Source organism: Xiphias gladius, chromosome 5 (assembly GCF_016859285.1).
Source record: "Xiphias gladius isolate SHS-SW01 ecotype Sanya breed wild chromosome 5, ASM1685928v1, whole genome shotgun sequence".
Taxonomy (NCBI): Eukaryota; Metazoa; Chordata; class Actinopteri; order Istiophoriformes; family Xiphiidae; genus Xiphias; species Xiphias gladius.
In genome coordinates, this window is record NC_053404.1 from 5,909,383 (window position 1) to 5,927,974 (window position 18,592).

At 37.2% G+C, this 18,592-nt stretch overlaps 1 protein-coding gene across 2 annotated transcripts; it reads left to right on the forward strand.

The window, feature by feature from the left end:
- The first annotated feature begins 8,311 nt into the window (after nucleotides 1-8,311).
- LOC120790125 (holocytochrome c-type synthase) lies at nucleotides 8,312-16,425 on the forward strand. 2 transcript variants are annotated; one of them, XM_040127434.1, is made up of 9 exons: nucleotides 8,312-8,453; nucleotides 9,210-9,328; nucleotides 9,439-9,557; nucleotides 9,683-9,730; nucleotides 10,089-10,222; nucleotides 11,248-11,396; nucleotides 12,092-12,211; nucleotides 12,351-12,437; nucleotides 13,968-14,166. In XM_040127434.1, exons 3-9 carry the CDS (start codon nucleotides 9,449-9,451, stop codon nucleotides 14,164-14,166), a joined length of 846 nt encoding a protein of 281 aa, XP_039983368.1. In that variant the 5' UTR covers nucleotides 8,312-8,453; nucleotides 9,210-9,328; nucleotides 9,439-9,448. The 2 variants fall into 2 exon arrangements, with proteins under 2 accessions (XP_039983368.1, XP_039983369.1); XM_040127435.1 differs by lacking the exon at nucleotides 9,210-9,328 and having other exon boundaries at nucleotides 8,313-8,453; nucleotides 13,968-16,425.
- The last annotated feature ends 2,167 nt before the right edge of the window (nucleotides 16,426-18,592 follow it).

The window sequence follows — 18,592 nt, forward strand, 5'->3', positions numbered from 1 at the left end:
TGGATTCAGATCTGGTGACTGGGGAGGCAACTGAAGTACACTGAACCCATTGTTATGTTCATGAGACCAGTTTGTAATGAGTTTTGCTTTGTGACTTTGTGCATTATCATGCTGGAAATAGCCATTAGATGATGGTAAACTGTGGCCATAAAGAATCCACATGGTCAGCAACGATACTCAGATCCACAGAGCTGCCTCTCACTTTACTTTTTTATGTGTTTTGCACATTGGTGTTTGCCCATTCTGACATTTGATGTTAACATTAACTGAAGCTCCCGACCTGTATCTGCATGGGTTTATGCACTGCAGTGCTGCAAAATGATTGGCTGATTGGATAATTGCATGAATTTCAGTCTCCTTAGAAAATTGTATTTACTGTTCGTAATTAGTTGTATATAGACATAAGTTCTAGGAGAGAGGGTTGGATATACAGTATATACTTTAAACAGTACAATCCATTACAACATGTGCTCACAAATACAAAATGACTGAACAAAGTAGAATGACTGAGAGGACTCATGTGTCTTCTCTTTGGGTGTGGCAGGCAGATACATATTTTGCAGGCATGAACACTATTTTGCTTTCTTCCAAGATGCAGTTTACCCTCATTTGTGTGGTGGAGGATTTCTGGATATATGATGTTGGCTTTTAAAGGAATTCTTCTTTTATTTCGGAACATTTGGTCTACTCAGTGAGGAAGTGAAGCTCTGTCTAAAAGGCTTGTAGACCACAATGAGAACCAAAACTGTCTTCTATAAATTATGCTAATTTACGTTATTTTGCTGACTAAAGCATCATTAAACCTTTATGGTTATCTTTAGACACTCACAGCACTTGGTTGATGTTAGGGATATATTGTGGTCTGGTTTAATACAGAAAAAGTTCACAGTGACTTGTGTTTATTTACATGTAACTCAAACCACGATTTTATGCTAACCTTAACCAAAGTGCTTTTGTTGCCTAAACCTAACCACTTTGGATGTAAACCTCTGTGTCTGTTGTGACAGTCGTGCACTCCGTATGCAATCCGTCCACCCCAACCATCTCCTGGTTACTAAGCAGCCATTAATAAATGTAGCGCTTCATTCATTCAAAAAATACATTGCCTCTGGACATAATCTAGCCAGCACATAACTTTCCTACAAGATGTATTTGCGGTTGCAGATTCTCATATATGAATGTAATTTTTAGGAGATGGTTGTGAGAACACAGCCTGTTTTCTTTTGATAACAGTTTTTGTCTGCATCTGCCTGTTTATTTAATGTGTATAATGTGATTGAGATGAAATCAGTTTGATGCTCTGGCGCTCCTCAGTGTTTGTAATTTTGGATGGTGTTAAGTCACTGAGTCTAAGGGCCAGAGATGTGTATGTTTTTCCTGGCTTTTTAAAGCTAGGTGGTGAAGTGAATGGGGGTCATTTGTTTTCAGGTGTAGCTAGAACTCGTCTTTGATTTCCCTATCTTTAATTTATGGTCTGTTTATAAAAATACACAATGTATTAGTAAATTAAAATATATAATACATTTTTATATATTTTTATTTTTTTTTTTTCTTCCAGAAAAACATGCAAATAAGGTAAGGGTAGGCTTTTCAGCCTCTCAGGTAACCACCAGTCACCACCAAACAGATGGTTAGGGCAGCCTACCTGCATGTCACTGTGAAAACAAAACAAATGGAGGAATAAAGGTACCAGGCATCACATGTCATTTAAAGGAGGCCTGTGAAGACATGGATATAGCGGACATGTGGAGAGCACTACATTGAACAGATTGGGCAAAACATTTTCCCTTGTTTGAAATATATTTAAAGTAACAACTCAATGTTGTCTTTACAGAGTATTTATCTCCTGAGGCACCACCCAGCTTGATAAAGGACACTGCTAAAGCATATGAAATGATAATTTCATGTGCCTCTACGCAAAAATAGGAGAGGCTATTTGAGCAAATGGAATTAGAAGTGGAGTTCCACAATTCTTAGGAAAAATATGATGAAAACCTTTGTAAGAAATAGTAATGAATAATAAGTGAATTTTAAGTTGTGAAAATGTGAAAAAACATTTTTTAGAAGTAAATAAATCAAAAGTAAATACAATTTATAAATGCTATTATAGGCCAGCCTACCTGAAATGTAAAAACCTAGGACCAAAATGCTGCTAGTAAAGTTTATTCCTTTAAAAAACTGAAACTGTGGGAGAGAAAAAAACAGATATTTGAAAGTGAGCCCTTGATTGTTTCACTCGAAGAAAATTGGGTTGTGTAATGTCAGAAACCAGAATAATTAAATATTTGCTCTAATTCCCAATTAATTCAACCAAAACTAGGCTGAGGGATAAATATCCCTCTGGTATACATGCTATTTCAGTAAGGGAACTGCACAGTTCATAGCTTACATATATCAAGTCATCAGCATTGTACTCATTGCCACTGACTCTCATAACCACAACCAAGCTCCCTACAGACATCGCGGGCTACACCCATTTTATATTCTCTGCATTGGCGCAGTCTGTTGAAAACCCATATTCAGGGGTTGGAATATAGAAATGGAACTGTTACAGCACATATTTTTTGATTGAAACTTAGAAGCAGAAATGTAATAGAAATCACACCATAGAGTGTTGATTTTAGGCAACTAGCCTGAATCTAGAGTATCTCACTTAGGGGAGGGGTGGGATTCTTAGTCTACAGTCCAACTTAATGGTTAAGTTGAAAAGATGAATGCCCATAATTTAGCTTCAAATACAGCAGTTTTAGCTTCCATTCCAGTTTCAGTTGAAAAGGGAGACTGGCAAGAAATGCCACACAGATTGTTTATGAGGTAACTACAGTGTTGAAAATGTATGATCATTTGGAATTAGTTTTCACATAAAACAATTCAAGGAAAAGGGGCAGAGAAATGTTTTGCCTAAAAATATACATATGATGTAGGTTTCTCTCACTATTGTGCTTCTATAATACTCCCTCGAAAGGACCAGTCTGTGTATATACAGGCCCCAGTTGAGTTCCGCCAGGAGAAACAGACATGCCTGTCCCCTCATGTGTCTGATCAAAGCCAGAGAGAGGGGAAACGAAAACAGATAAAAGGACAGACTGAGTGAAGGAAGCATCTCAAAAACAGCGAGCTGAAAATAACACATTCATCATCCTTGCAGTACCAGCTGTGAATGCACTGGAACTAATCAGGAGTACAAAGCCATGAAGAAACAAAGTCTGTGATGCAGGCCAAAGGAGGCCTGTTAAACTTCAACTAAATCCCAGGCTGGTTTCAAACACTGTGACATTTCCGAAACAAACCTGATGATTGCAACCTACAGTAGTTTAAACACAGAAAGGCAAGTGGAATTGGCCAGAACATAAAAGTCACTGGACTAATAAGCCAGCTGTTTGGCTCCCATGTTCATACATGACATATATTTGATTAGAATGTCATTGGACATCTGACATCTGTTGCAAAAAAATTGGGTCCAAATTTATTTCCTGTCACCTACTGATATAAGAAAACCCTGTGGCAGAAAATAAACCTGAACCCACTTAGGCTCATGATATATTTGCCTTTTACCAAAATGTATATATAGACAATCAGCTGCAATATGAATGATATTGTTCGCATACTTGTTTGCATAAACCTTGCTTCTCGGTCTTGTAACCCATGACCCGGAAGCCTGTATTTTTTTTCCAACCTAGTTTAGATGAAACCATGCCCACATCCATATCAGTTAGGATTAGGGACAGTGTTTCGGTCATTGTGTCCAGGCTTTTGTCATAAGGAAGCGGTCGTGGTTTCATCTAAACTGGGTTGGAAAAACGATAGACGCAACCTGTATACAGTATTTTGTGGAAAATGTTTACCCGAAGGCAGCGCCCCTTTGACTAGAATCTGTTTCGTAATTGGTTTCTGATGTGGGAAATTAAAAGGTAAAACTGGAATATTTGGAAACAACATAACTGTAATTATCAATCTTCAGTATTGGGCGATTGGAGTACTTTGCAACAAATATTTGTCTACTTTTCCCTCATTAAACAAAAGGCTTTTTTCTTTGTCTTTTTTTTTTCTTTTTTGTGTCAAATGCATCTTGGCTTATTCAGGAAAAATCAGTCAGCCCAATCAATAATATTTGTCCTCCACAGCTGCATAGTCAAGGTTATCATTGTTCCGTTAATATCAGCCGGGAACAGACAGCCTGGACATTCTCACTGTTCCTGCAGCCTTTCACAGAGAAATTCTAAATTTTATTATGAGCGTTTGCAGCTGATTTTATTGCTCCTTCACATCCTTTGTGTTATTTCAGTAATAAACTTTAATTGTCTGTTAGCGTTTTCATCATTCACATCCTGTAATGTCCTCATACCGCCATAAATCTATAATCTCTGCTGAAGCAATAATAATCAGAAATGCTGTGATGCAGTGTGAAATGAATAATGATTTTATTATTACTTTTATTCAACGATGAATAATATCAATTGTCAGGAACACGAACAAGAGAAAATTACAACTAAGCTTGGGAGGACTTCAAGTCATTCTAGGTCAAGCGTTTGCGATTCATGTGAAGTCTCAAATCGTTGGTGCTATAGCCAAACTCAAGTTTCAAGTCTTTTTCAAAGTTGAATCTTATGTCATTAGATTCATGACTTGAGTCCAAGTCATGTTTTTGGATTCAGGACTCCAGACGCTGTTTGACACCTTATTATTTTTAAATGTATCCATATTAGTGTAATTATGGCCTTAAATTGTTCTTCATCCCTCCTGTGACAAGTATATGTTGGTCCATTTGGTTTACACTCTTCTAAAAAGCCGGTTGTGTGCCTTAGAGAATACCTCAAAATATTCTGAGGGTAATTATAAAACGTTTACCACAATAGTATCGCAGTAATATGTATCAGCTGTTGGGAAAGCACAGTCATTGAATTGAAACCGTGTGAATACACATGAGCTATACCTCCAGTGGCAACATTAGATAAAAGTCTTATTCCTGGCACCAACTTGCTGCGTGTGTGTTATATATGTGCTGCAGCTCTGGAAGAAATTAGGAAACTCAATATTTTTAACATGAAAGAACCTGTGTGAAAAGCCAGTGAGCCTGTGAGACTGGTGTTAGGTTTCACATACTTTTCATTAATTGCAGTCTGGAAGGGTTCAGGGATTTGGCCTGTGATTGAGATGTTCAGTTACTCCTTAAGTAGAGGAAAAAAATCTTAGGAACTATCAAAACCTCAGCTGTTGATTGCTAGAATGATGCATTTCTTGAAAAATGAAGCCCTTCAACTTTATGCGATATCAGTGAATCAGTGTGTGACTACTTTCTAACCCTAAACCCATTACACCCGGAAAAGACTTTTCTGTGATTAGAGTTTGTGTTCTCATTCCAGACATGACAAGAACTGCCATTAATTACACATACGAACAACTAATAGAGCCAGACCCAAAGTGTAGGTGTTCACAACCACAAGCACGCAGAAGCATAACATAGCAGCGTTATGCTGCTTTGCAATGTCAACGTTTAGACATTGTGCCGCTTTGGGAAAATTCTTATAAAAGCTAAAAAAAAAAAAAAAATTCAAACAATTAAATTTGAACAAAGTCAGTTCACCGTGTATTGTGGTTACCTGATTAATTGCAAATTTGTTCGGGAATATGCATTACTAAAGGTCAATATCCAATTATTAGGGACTTTTAACTCTTTAATGGTCTCATACAGTAAAACACAATGAAAAATATAATAATAATAACAATAATAATAATAATGAATATATTATATTTTACACAATTAAAAAGAAAGAAGAAAGTAAAGACATTTGTAAACTACACATCCCTTTTTATGGACAAGAGCAATGTGTAAAACACAATTACACAAACACAACATTTTTAAGGATAAATAAATTCAGTAAATGAACTAATGGTCATATAAAAACAACAAAAAGTCATATAAAATGCAGTGCTATTTTTTGTAGAATCAGACTTGTTCATCTTTGTTTTGGTGCAACAGCGCAACAGTTTCTTTAAATGATGGATTCCCTCATTGTGGTTTTCTACCAACTATTGCTAACTTAAAGTATATTCAAATACATAAAGCAGAGTATTTCTTGTTCTCTTTAATCTCGACGCACATTTGGGCAGAAATTCCACTGTCCCCAGTGATCAGTAGTCAATGATTAACACTAGTAGTTAAAAATTAGAAAACTTATTTCCATGGCAATATTTTAAAAAAAGCAAAATTTGCACATAGTTGTCAGACTTTTGGGATATGCATTGTCATCATTGTGATCAGACAGCCCTCTGAGACTCTAAAAGTACATCAACAAATTCTGATTACCTTTTGAAAATGCTACCATATTTTCCAAGGAGGAAGCCACCTGAAAATGTCTTGTTTTGAAAACTGAAAACTGAGATAGAGATGACTCAGTCAGGACAAGCTAAGTACAGCTCTTTTCAATTAGATATCACAACTCAAAATGTACTCTACAAAAAAAAAAAAAAAAAATTAGAAAATGCAGGTATAGAGACCCTGTTTCAAAATTATGTTTTCAGATCTTTATTATATCTGTTGATATTGTGCTTACTTCTTTGCCCTTGGCACATTAATCCATTCAGAGTTAGGTTACATGTGAAATGATAAAAGTATGATAAAATATCAAAGGAGTAGTACAACCTTATATATACAGTGCATTCAGAAAGTATTCAGACCCGTTCACCTTTTTCACATTTTGTTATGTTGCATTTTGATGTTATGTGCTAAAATCGATTAAATTCATTTTTTTCCCTCATCAATCTAAACTCCAGAAATCAAGCGTGTAGATGGGAGAAACTTCCAGAAGGAGAACCATCACTGCAGCACTCCACTGATCTGGACTTTATGGCAGATTGGCCAGACGGAAGCCTCTCCTCAGTGAAAGACACATGGAGGGCGCTTAGAGTCTGCAAAAAAGCACCTAAGGGACTCTCAGAATGTGGGAAACAAGATTCTCTGGTCTGATGAAATCAAGACTGAACTGCTTCCCCTCAATTCTAAGCGTCACATCTGGAGTAAACCAGGCAATGCTCATCACCTGCCCAATACCGTCCCGCGGTGAAGCATGGTGGTGTCACCACCACTCTGTGGGGGTGTTTTTCAGCAGCAGGGTTGAGGGAGAGCTGAACAGAGCAAAGTACAGCGATATCCTTAATGAAAACCTGGTCCAGATCGCTCAGGATGTCAACTCTGACAACTCAATCGAACATCTCCGGAGAGACCTGAAAATGGCTGTTCACCAACTGTCCCCATCCAACCTGACAGAGCTTGAGAGGATCTGCAGAGATGAATGGCAGAAAATCCCTATACCCAAGAAGACAGAAGGTTGTAATCGCTGCCAAAGGTGCTTCAACTAAGTACTGAGTAAAGGGTCTAAATACTTATGTCAATATGATATTTCAATTTTTCCTTTTTAATAGATTTGCAAAAATTTCTATTAAGTGATAGGTCTTAATACTTTCTGAATGCATTGTATATTTATATATATATATATATATATATATATATATATATATATATATATATACACACAATTACATTTTATTTACAATTAATTCAATAGTGTAATAAGATTTGAACCCTGGATCTTGATTCAGGAATTTCAGGGTCAGACATCACAGCCCTGACAAAACAGAACACCAGAACATTAGAGAGATGAGGGGAAAACGAAGATATCGAGCAGATTCACTATAATGCACTTTAAGTTAAAATTACATTTCTTTTTCTTCAGTGTTTTATTTTACAAGTTGATCTTGGTGAATTGAATTGAACTATATAGGAGCCAGGCGATAAGGAGTGTGAAAATGAAAATGGGGACCACTTTGCACGATATGACTCTGTGGCACAGTATTTACTATAAATCACTGGGCTCTCAAATTTACCATAATATAGTCACATGACAAAATCTTAAAATAAGGCGGTGTGTTGGCGCCCCCCAGTGGTCAGACGCTTATTCTACAGGGTAAGGTGTGTTTTGTAACATAATGAGTATCTTAGTGCAATATATAAAGTAAATTTAGCCTATTAGGAGGGGTGTTGTATTAGATCTTAGTGAAAGGAGTTCCTTATATTTTGTTTCCACATGTATGTGAACGGGGGTGGACAAATATTAGACACACCACAGTGCTATACAGTATTGAATAAACACCAGTGCAACTCAGTCTCAACCAAAATCGACCATTGGGCTGTTGCTGTAGTTTTTGACTGCATTCAGAGTATACAGCTACGCAACAGTGAAGCTAATGTTATATCATCCGTTATGTTATAGCCCATAGCTACGTTACAAAATGTTTACGTTTTTTCTCCATGTCAACGTTGTGACGTATATGGCTTACGTACGGCACATGTAACACAGAGTTGTGCAACTCCTTCTGGGTAACATATCGGCCGTCCTGCACGTTGACATTGGGATAGTAACCTGACAGAAGAACGCTTCTTAGCTGACTAAGAGGTTGGTTTTTTCTCTCGAATCTGATGTTTTTCTCTCTACTGTAGCTTATTTGATTAGACAAAAACTAAAAGAGTCGCCCTGAATTTATTATTAACATGCTATGTTAAAATAATCTTCGAATTAAAAGCGAGAAGACAGTCAACGTTTCCGCTTATGTTAGCTTAGCAACTAGTTATCCACGCTAACGTTAAATGCTTTCATCTAGTGCACCCGATGCTACTTAGCCTGATCATCAAACTGGTTTGCCATTTCGTTCGAAGCTCCGATGCTAACTTTAACCGTGAGGTTTTGCAAGGATAACTCCTGACAGGGTCAAATTTTAGCCTCCTCAGCCATTCTGCCGCTTAACCTTTTATATTTAATGTTCATGTTAGCCATAGGAACTCACTTTAGAAATTAATTTTCGACTTACACAGTCATTATACCGTTAGCTACTCTCATTCTCTATTACTTGCTATTAAATGTTGTTCTGTTGCTTCTCTTTGCCTTCTTAAATTTGCGTCCTTCATTGAAAGGTGTACAGACACACTTTGCTCGCCCTTCAAACGGGCAACATTGCAAAGACATCTGGACTGATACATTAATCTAAAAATATTTTGTCGAAGGTCTCATAGGTTTTTTTTCAGGGGAGTAGTTATTTACATACAGGGATGTGCTTACAAGGGGGTGGGCATTTTTCCTAAATTTTAGATATTGATGACAAAGTAGTATTTATTATAGGGCTGTTGTTGCATAAGGCTTTTTCTTGTTCCTCAGATTACGCAAGTAATCAAAACTGTGACTCTGACCAGGCATTCAAGATAGCTTTCCGTACTGGACTCGGGGCTACAGAAAGAAAAAAAGAAAAAAAAATTCTACTTTAAAAAACTATTCAGGTTCAGTACCCACTGTAGCTACAGTCATTACACTAGTTATCCATACCAGTGCATATGACATAAAGAGTCTTGACTGTTTTAATGTCTTATGTGTGTTGTTTCGACATCAGACAGGGCAGGATGGGAGCGTTTGTGTCCACACCTGCTGCTCCTACAGTCAGGGCAGAGGCCATGATGGCTGCCCCTCCTCAGGGCTGCCCCATGCACCAAGAAGCCAAGCCTGTTACAGGTAGTGCTGCAGGAGGTGCAAGGCTATTAACTGTGGTTATAGCATTATATCATACCATTTTTGATAATTGTTGTTAAATTGTGTCAGCGTATTGTAATTTGTTTGTCTGCATCTGTTTTTCGTAGTGTCTCCACCATCAGAGTGCCCCATGCATCAAGCTCAGCCTCTAAAGGGTAGGTGTATCAGTAAGAGGGTCAGTGTCTATTAAATTATCTGTGACATGCCCGTAAATGATGAATTATTCAGCACCACTTTAGCAAATACATTTCCACTGACATATAAGTTACAGGTTAGTATAATTTGTTGGGCTAAACATAATTGACATCATTTGATTTGTTATAGTGACTGGTGCTGCTACTCCCTGCTATTGCCTTCTGATCATTACACAAGTTTAGCAGATTTTCCTTTCTTGACTGCATTACTTTGCATCTTTCTAGATTTGGATTGTTTTACTGTTGAAATCGTTGAAATCTGTAGACTAGTACTGTATGTACCCCCTATGCCTCAATCAGGTGTTCATGTCTCCTCCAGTGTCTCCTCCATCAGTGTCTCCGATGCACAGAGCAGAAGCAGGTCCAGCCCACCAGGACCGGGCCTACGAGTTTGTAGAGTGTCCCATGAAAGCTGCAGCAGGCATGAAGAGTGACATCAACCCAGCAAATATGGTACCTGCACCACTTTAGTGTAGGAAAAGAGGGAGTGGGTGCTGTGTGGATGGGGAGAGGAGTGAGAGGGTGAAAGCCAAGCAGGAATAAATAAATTTGGGATGTTTAAAGTGTCTTTTGACTGAAGCACTATTTGGACTGGATTGCAGTTCACAAAATAAGAAGCAAACAAAATGGAACTTCTACAACTTTTGAAGAGATGATGAAGAGCCTATAGAGTAATTTAAAAGAGAATTAATCTGCAACTATTTTGATGTTGATTTATCATTTCAGGAACCAGAAAAATGCCAAACATTTTCTGGTTCCGGCTTCTAAAATGTGACGATTTGCTGCTCTTCATTGTCATATATGACAGTAAATTAAACATATTAAGGTTTAGGACTGTTAGTATTACAGGAAAAGCATATTGCCTTGGGCTATTTTTTAACAATTAAAAAAGTAACCAATTAATCAAGAAAATAATTGGCAGATTAATCAATAATGAATATAATCATTGGTTGCGGGCCTAGAAGAAATGTAATGCTATGAACAGAGATATTTGTAGCTGTTAATAAAACTCCATCACCCAGCAGTTGCAAGGCTGAAACAGCTTTAATCTGAGTTAAAATGGCTCCACATCTGTTCTGCTCTTGAAATGCACAACACGCAAGAAATTCTTATTGAAATTAATGATTTTACAACTTTTAGATTTGATAATAATATAACAACATCATTCTTGTAGGAGATTTTTAAACTTAAAAACTCATCTAGTATTAAGTGGCTTCTCATCCTTAAATACTTTTGCCTGTAAGATTTAAAAGCATGTCTGTTGACCAAGCAATGATCACGCCCATACCTGAGATTTTATCCTGACTGAGTATGTTCTATCCTGAATGGTTAAGTGTCTTTCATCTCTATTATCATCTCTACTGTATTTAAATATTTTTTTACATTGTCATTTACACCACAAAATTCACTTTGTTGTCACAATTTTAAAGATTCAATTGTGGACTGTGTTGTTTTGTCTTTCTGCCCTGTCTGTGCAGATGCCTCCTCCTAACCAAATACCAGCTCCAGACCAGCCCTTTGACCTGTCACTCTCCAGAGAGGAGTCCAAAATTCCCTGTCATGGCACTGAAAAGAACTGGGTTTACCCATCTGAACAAATGTTCTGGAATGCCATGCTGCGCAAGGGGTTGGTTTTTAACTGAATGGATTTTTTTAATTCAAGCAACTGACGATAACTTTAGTTGGTAGAACATGTAGTTTTAGCCTGCCAGCCTGGATGTCCAATTATATCTAATTACCTTTAGCCGTGTTGTTAGAGAGAAGAGAGATTGTGGTCACCACATATACAGTATAGCAAAATACTGTCTGATACGTTTTTGGTACAGAAGGGAAAAAAGAGAAATGCATAAGATTATATATTTTTCACTTATTTTGAAAAATGTAAACATTAATTAGCAGCTTATTGGCCATACATCTTACTCTTAATAGGAAGGAATCCAACTTGCATATTCACAAATATAAAGTAAATGAATAAAATAGCTCACTAAGACATGCAATGAACTGACAGGTGCACACGTGTAGCAGGACTCAAACACTATAATAGATAAATCAGGTTGATGTCATTGCAAACAGTTTAGCGTGCTTGATTGTTTTGATTTCAAGGAATTAGTGTTGCCTGAATTGAAAATGCTGTATTTTTGGAAAAATATTACTTTATTTGGTGTAATGGCCAAATGGCTTAGTCTGCATATGACATTAGCTTTAATGATTACAGTCAGTCAGTTATTTAGATGGGAGGAGATAGTGTTGAGGCAGTAAAGAAACCCTCTGTTGGCTTTGTGATATTCTTTACTTGGTTTAAAACTCTGTTCTGTACTGCAGGTGGCGCTGGCGCGATGATGACCTCACTCGTCAAGACATGACTAATATCATTAAAATCCACAATCAGAACAATGAACAGGCCTGGCAGGAGATCCTGAAATGGGAGGCTTTGCATGCAGGGTGAGTCATGAAACAACGGCATACAAATCAGCATGAAACTGTCTACTCGTTATTTACTTTACATGATCTGCCTGTTCATCAAAGTATTGTAGTAAGTAGTAGTTATTTGATGAGTATTTTGTCTCGTATTTTCTCCCAGTGAATGTCCATGTGGGCCGACCTTGAAGAAGTTTGGTGGGAAAGCCAAAGAGTACTCACCCAGGGCTCGCTTCCGTCACTGGATGGGGTGAGCATTTTCACACTATATCTGCCTGAATTTTAGTTTACAGCTTAGATATGTGACACTGAGCAGAAGAACCCAAATGAAACTGGGATGTTAATTTTACCTATTAACTCTCATGTTCATTGAATGCGACTGCGTCATGGCTGTGTCACATCTCCACATGGTTCCATTAACCACTGTAAGCATTTCAGAAATGTAGCTGCTTCAAGTAGCCACATTTCCAATATACTGTGGCTTAAGAGTTGGTTTGCTGACATTTTGTCTGTATTACAAGCATATTGTCCCCGTGCTCATTTAAATTTGTATCTCCAAGTCAATAAATAGTGTATATTAGCCAGAGGAATACCGTAGCATTCCTTCCCCTGCTTCACATATGACTAACTTACAGCAAAACTAGTTTTTCTTGTTTTTTTAATGCATGTCAATAAATACAAAATCGATAACAAAGGAGATGCATTGTTAAATTTTATTTGTTATATACATTCACAAGTGAGTTTCATGCTTCAAAGATGCAAGCTGCTTAGGCAAAAAATAAAAAGGCACAAAAAAGAAAGTGGAAAGAGGAAAAGAGCTGCGTGAGAGATGCTCCACTCACAGGTTTACAGAAAATTGAGACATTTTCAAATAGTGCATCATTAGACTTAACCTGTTGTATCTCCAGAGGGTGCTGTTTTAAGTCTGATAATTGTCCTGAAGTGAAGTCAGTGTTGGTTGGGTCTGAAAACTACAAGTTTGAAAATGAAAAAAATCTGAAGAATAAAGCTCACTTCTTCAGCCGCCCCCCCCAACTCTGCTTGAGGCTAGACGCTACATTATTATACACATAACACATGCAAGTCTCCGAGCGGACTGTCAGCATTGTGGGTAATGTATGAGGTCAGGTTTTATTGAGGGAGAAGAATACGTAGAATAAAAAATACATCATCTCTGGTTCTGCTGCATCAGTTTTATTTCTTTTTTTTTTTTTTTAACTATCCATTGTGAATCAAGACGGTGTTACAGGAGTTTAATGCTGAACCAGTGGAGTACACTTTTAATAACGTAACTGGAAGGTGGTATGTTTCACTCTGAACGTAGCTTTTTCTTTTGTCTCTAAACGCAGTATGAAGAGTTTAGAGTTTGCATGCCAATCTCATTTGACATTAAAAGGTGTATTCAGGAAACATCCTTTAGAAAACATCCAGCCCTGTAATCTATCTAAAATACAAAGACAAGCTGCAGGAGAGAAGAGTGTCCCATTCTCTAGAACAGATTTGCAGTTAGAGGGAATTCAATTTGGTGTATTATAGTGAAATCTCTGCCCCCTAGACAGTGATGAAAAAAGTGAAATCTCAAAGTGTCTCCTGAATGGTAGTTAGCATGTTTTAGGTTAGCTTCTAGTCCCTTTCTAGCAGTGAATTGGTAAAACTTTCTAGTTGCCACTAGTAGACTGCAGTGCGCAGAATTGCCGAGTTATACAATTTTTTTTTTTTTTTTCCAAGAAATCTTATTCCAATAAATTAATTTCTCTGATACCTCTCCCATCACCCTCAGATACGAGCTGCCTTTTGATCGCCACGACTGGATCATCGACCGCTGTGGGAAGGAGGTGCGCTACATCATCGACTACTATGACGGTGAGATCAACAAAGACACCTACCGGTTCTCCATCCTGGATGTACGCCCCGCCTTTGATTCTTTAGAAGCCATCTGGGACCGCATGAAGGTGGCTTGGTGGCGCTGGACCTCCTAAAGGACTCTGATGTGTATATAGGTCACTTTGTGAACTTCATACACACACATACAAAGACTGTGAATATGGTGTTCATCATATCAGCACTTTACAACATGTGTGGTGCTGTACAAAGAAACAAACAAAATCCACAAAGAAAAACAAAATCACTATGATAGTTTAGCAGAACCTCTCAGTTAGGCTGTATGAAGCTTTCTCTGCTAATCATATTGATTTAAGTGGAAATTATAATTTTATGCTTCCATTGCAGTTCACAAATCTTATAACAGCATGTGCATCTAAGCTAGTGGAAGTGTTTGTCAAACAGGTCTTATGGGTTTCAAACTTCTGGGAATCTGTTCACGCTTCATTCTGCTCTCAATTCAAAGATCACTACAGGAACAGCTTACTTACTTTTTTGCAATTCTTTCTCACAGTTTTACAAATCAAGTTCATCATGAGGATTACTGCTTAGCTTTGTCAAATCTTAGAAAATAACCCTGATGATGTCGTAGTGATGTCATTGGGGTTATTCCGGCATAGGCTTGGGGACTATAAATTTTTTACGTTACAAACTGCAGGTGTGGAGTTTGAAAGACGGTTACATTTACTAGGCGGGGGGGTGTAATGAAAGATGTTAGCATGGTCCAGTATGGGGAATGTAGGATCCAGCACTTTTGGTTCTTGACCCACATTAGAGACTAAATCAGGATATTTCAGCCAGTGTTTAATGTTTCTTTCAGTCCCACATAACATTTATGGAAATGCAATATTAAACTAACTGCAGCACCCCTTGAGGCTGAAAGTACTGATTTAGTGTTCAAATAACTGAACTGATTATTTTTTTTTTTTAATCTGCTGAGACTTGGTGATTGATGTTTTTATAGATAAGATTTATCACACTTTGCAGCTTTGTCTTGTAAACTAGTAATCTTTGGGTTTCTTTCTTTCTTTTCTTTTTTTTTTTTTTAAATCACAAACAGAAAATCCAGAAAAGAGCAATGCCACAGCATTTTAAAAGTCACAACGTAATGTTTTATTTAAATAGTTCATGTTGCTCTCTTCAAATGAAGATATATTTCCTTAGTCTATTTTCCTTAGAGGTATTTCATTGTTGGTGATATCAATTTTAAGCATTTTTTTAAAGATTAATTTCATTTTAATGTCTCACTTTGTGAGGATATTGTCAACCACATCCTCCCTTTGATGTAAAAGCTGCATAAATTAACTTTAAAAAAGCTCTTTGACTGTGGCTTACATATGTGTATACACAACTTATACTCTTACAATTTTGTTCTTGCAGAAAAGACCCACAAATGTACCTTACCAATAACCTGCAATGTTAGTTGCCTCCAGGCAGACTGAAGCTTGTTCAATTTTGTGGTAATAACTCCAGTGGCAGTTTGAGTTGAGTAAAGTAAATTTGTTTGTCTTCACTTCTACACAGTGACATGACCTGCTGACTTTCTCACTTTCACTAATTTGTCTTCTCTCAGCCTTTGCAAAGCGCATCTGCTATGATTGTAGGAAACTTTACCACCTTGATATTTTCTTGAGAAGAATGATGAGTTATTGTTTTGCCAGGATCATCCTTATTGGTGAGAGGGTTTTGACAGATTAACATGACTGTGTAGTGGGTTACGGGTGTGGATATACAGTATAGTTACATTTTTTTTTTTTTTTTTTTTTTTAAAGGACCAGGATGAATATCAGCCTTGCAATTAAACCCTGTACCTCTGTAACCCATTTCGCTTTACCTTGTTATCGTGGTTCGTTTGGCCTGACTTATCAAGTTTGGACATAGGTGCAGTAGCTCGTTTGAATTTAAATTGAAAGCCAACTGACATGTTCATATACTGTATCATGTTCTTTCAGCATTCTGCAAACAGTATATTACTTTCCTATTTCATAACACAAAAAGGGATAAAAGCTCTAAAGGAGCTCAATTAAAATGGATTTTTATCTCAGATATATTGCGTTTGCATGGGTTGAAATTTACATTTGTCCTCTGCAATTGTTTGATATATTTCACTAACATTTCATCTGCAACTTTTTCAGTGCTGTCAGAATTTCATGTCTCAGCTCTGGTATATAATACTATTGTGCTAATATTCATATTTTTATTTATTATTTGTTGAATCAGTGTAGATTTCTGTGTACAGAATCTCGAAATTTCTGTTCCCATAAAGTATTCTTGTATCTTAAAATGATATTACTAGCACTGGTGGTCAAATAAACTCAATAAACTATCAATAAAGCTTGTCCTCTTCCGCCTTTAAATAATATTTGTCTTTCTCTAGGAAACGGTAGTGTTTAGATACACTACATGGCCAAAAGTACAGGGGGGTCCAAAATTCTTAGACCACTTTCCCATTCAGTTGATCCGGAAAGACTTTTGGACCCGACCGTATGTAGAGACCCAAGAATAACAGCCATACATGACAGCTGAACATATTTTCCATGGGCACAACCTCCAGTCTTCTGGTGTCAGACTTTTCACTTGATGTTGTACCTAGCTTCAGGGATTGTCTCACATTTGACCACAAGAGCATTAGTGATGCCCACTACTTATGTTGAGTGACATGTCCTCACTCACACTCGGGGTTCAAGTTCATCCCTAAAGTGAACTTGAACAATGATAAACATCCACAGACCATCCCTGTCCATTTAATTTAATTTTTAATTTTTAATTTTTTTAGCACCATCTGCAAGACATAATGCAATATTGCAGTTGGTTAAGACTGAGGTTGTAATGCAGATTTCTCAGATTAACTGTAGCTATTTCAGTGTTTTGTGACTGATTATTGAATGGTCTTGGTTTAATTATTGGCCCCTTATTAATTTTGGACAAAACCTGAGATCCAAAGTGCTTCACAGAAAAAAGGGGGACACAGATTCAAAGACAAAAATCATATTACTGCAAATGAAAAACAATCAGAATTAAGTGTTTTAATATTATGGGAAAATTAAAAAATGGGTTTTAAGAAGCTATTTAAACATAAGTAATTTGGCTTGTCGGAGACTTACGGGAGACTGCCCCATAGCTTAGATGCATGCAGTAAAAGCAAAATCACCTTTAGTTTTCAGCCTTGATAAAGAACCAGCTAGAAGTCCTTGCTCTGAAGATCTGAGGCTTGTCCCAGAGGCAGAACAACTCCTTTAGATTTAGTAATGCCCTGTGTATCAAGAGTAAAATTTTAAAATAAGTCCTGTATTTTATTGTCCTTCTGTTTTGTTAGATGTACGTCTAGTTTTTGGTCCACTGGTCCAGAGACCTGGACCAGTGGAGCCAAGATAGAAAAAAATAGCTGAGACTGTTGAACGAGGTGTTACAGACAGTAGATTAGGTATGTTGTAATTAAAGCATGGATGGAGTTTTCCAAATATGTAGGGCTGAAGGGTCAGATTTTTGCTGTGCAGTTTTAAAGCTGAACACAAGAGGGTGGTGTTTCACTATAATTGGCATTTTTGAGGTGTACTAACAGAGGAACTGAACAATAAAAAATACCACACATGAAACAAAAACAATTTTATTCTTTTCCTGATGATTTTCTTGTCTTTTCTTGTGTTTTTACTAATAGATCACAACAGTTAACAGCAGTTTGCATACTGCCTCCTGGATGACCAAGCCCCCAGTGTGACTTAAATTATTTCACAGATCTGATTCTTCTTTCATGTCACTTTCTGACAGATTTTTACAGGCTAAAGTTAACACACCGTAGTATCCAGTGTTCTGGATACTACGGTGTGTTAAAATGACAAATTGTAGAAAAAATCCACCCTCAAGCACTCTTGCATTCTTAGATGTCAACTTCGGACAATCAGGTATTTTATTGCATTTGTCATGAAGTTTGATAATTCTTATTTTGACAAAGCCCTAGCACCTAGAGGAATAAACTAAAAAGCCCTATTTTATCTCATATTACAGTAGAGAGGCTATCCAAATTAAACATAACACACAGGCAGGACATTATTCAGAGAGATAATCCAGTTTCTTTCTCCAAGATTTCCATAAAATTTTGTACAGACATTCATGGTCCCAAATCCTAATGACTTTGATGATTCTCTGACTTTATCTTTTGGAAGGATTATTGCCATGAAATTTGGTATTAGCCATCGTGCCCCAAAGATGTATCCTACTGACTTTGGTGACCATGATCCACTGACTTTTAATCTAGTGTCACCTACAGGTCAAAGTATAGATTTATCAGTGAAGTATCTCAACATATACCAAATGGATGGTCAACAACTTACAGACAATCATGGTAACATAAGCACCAACTCACTGTACCCAGCTCAAAGTTCAAATATGGCTGCATTGAATTTCTGATCAGTTTTGGGTTATTCATGTAGGAGGATAGAGCAAGAGCTTGAAGCACACTGAGGGTAATGAACACAACATGTTTTGTATCTGGTCTATTAAGGCTTTTGTCTGTGAAGAAGCAGG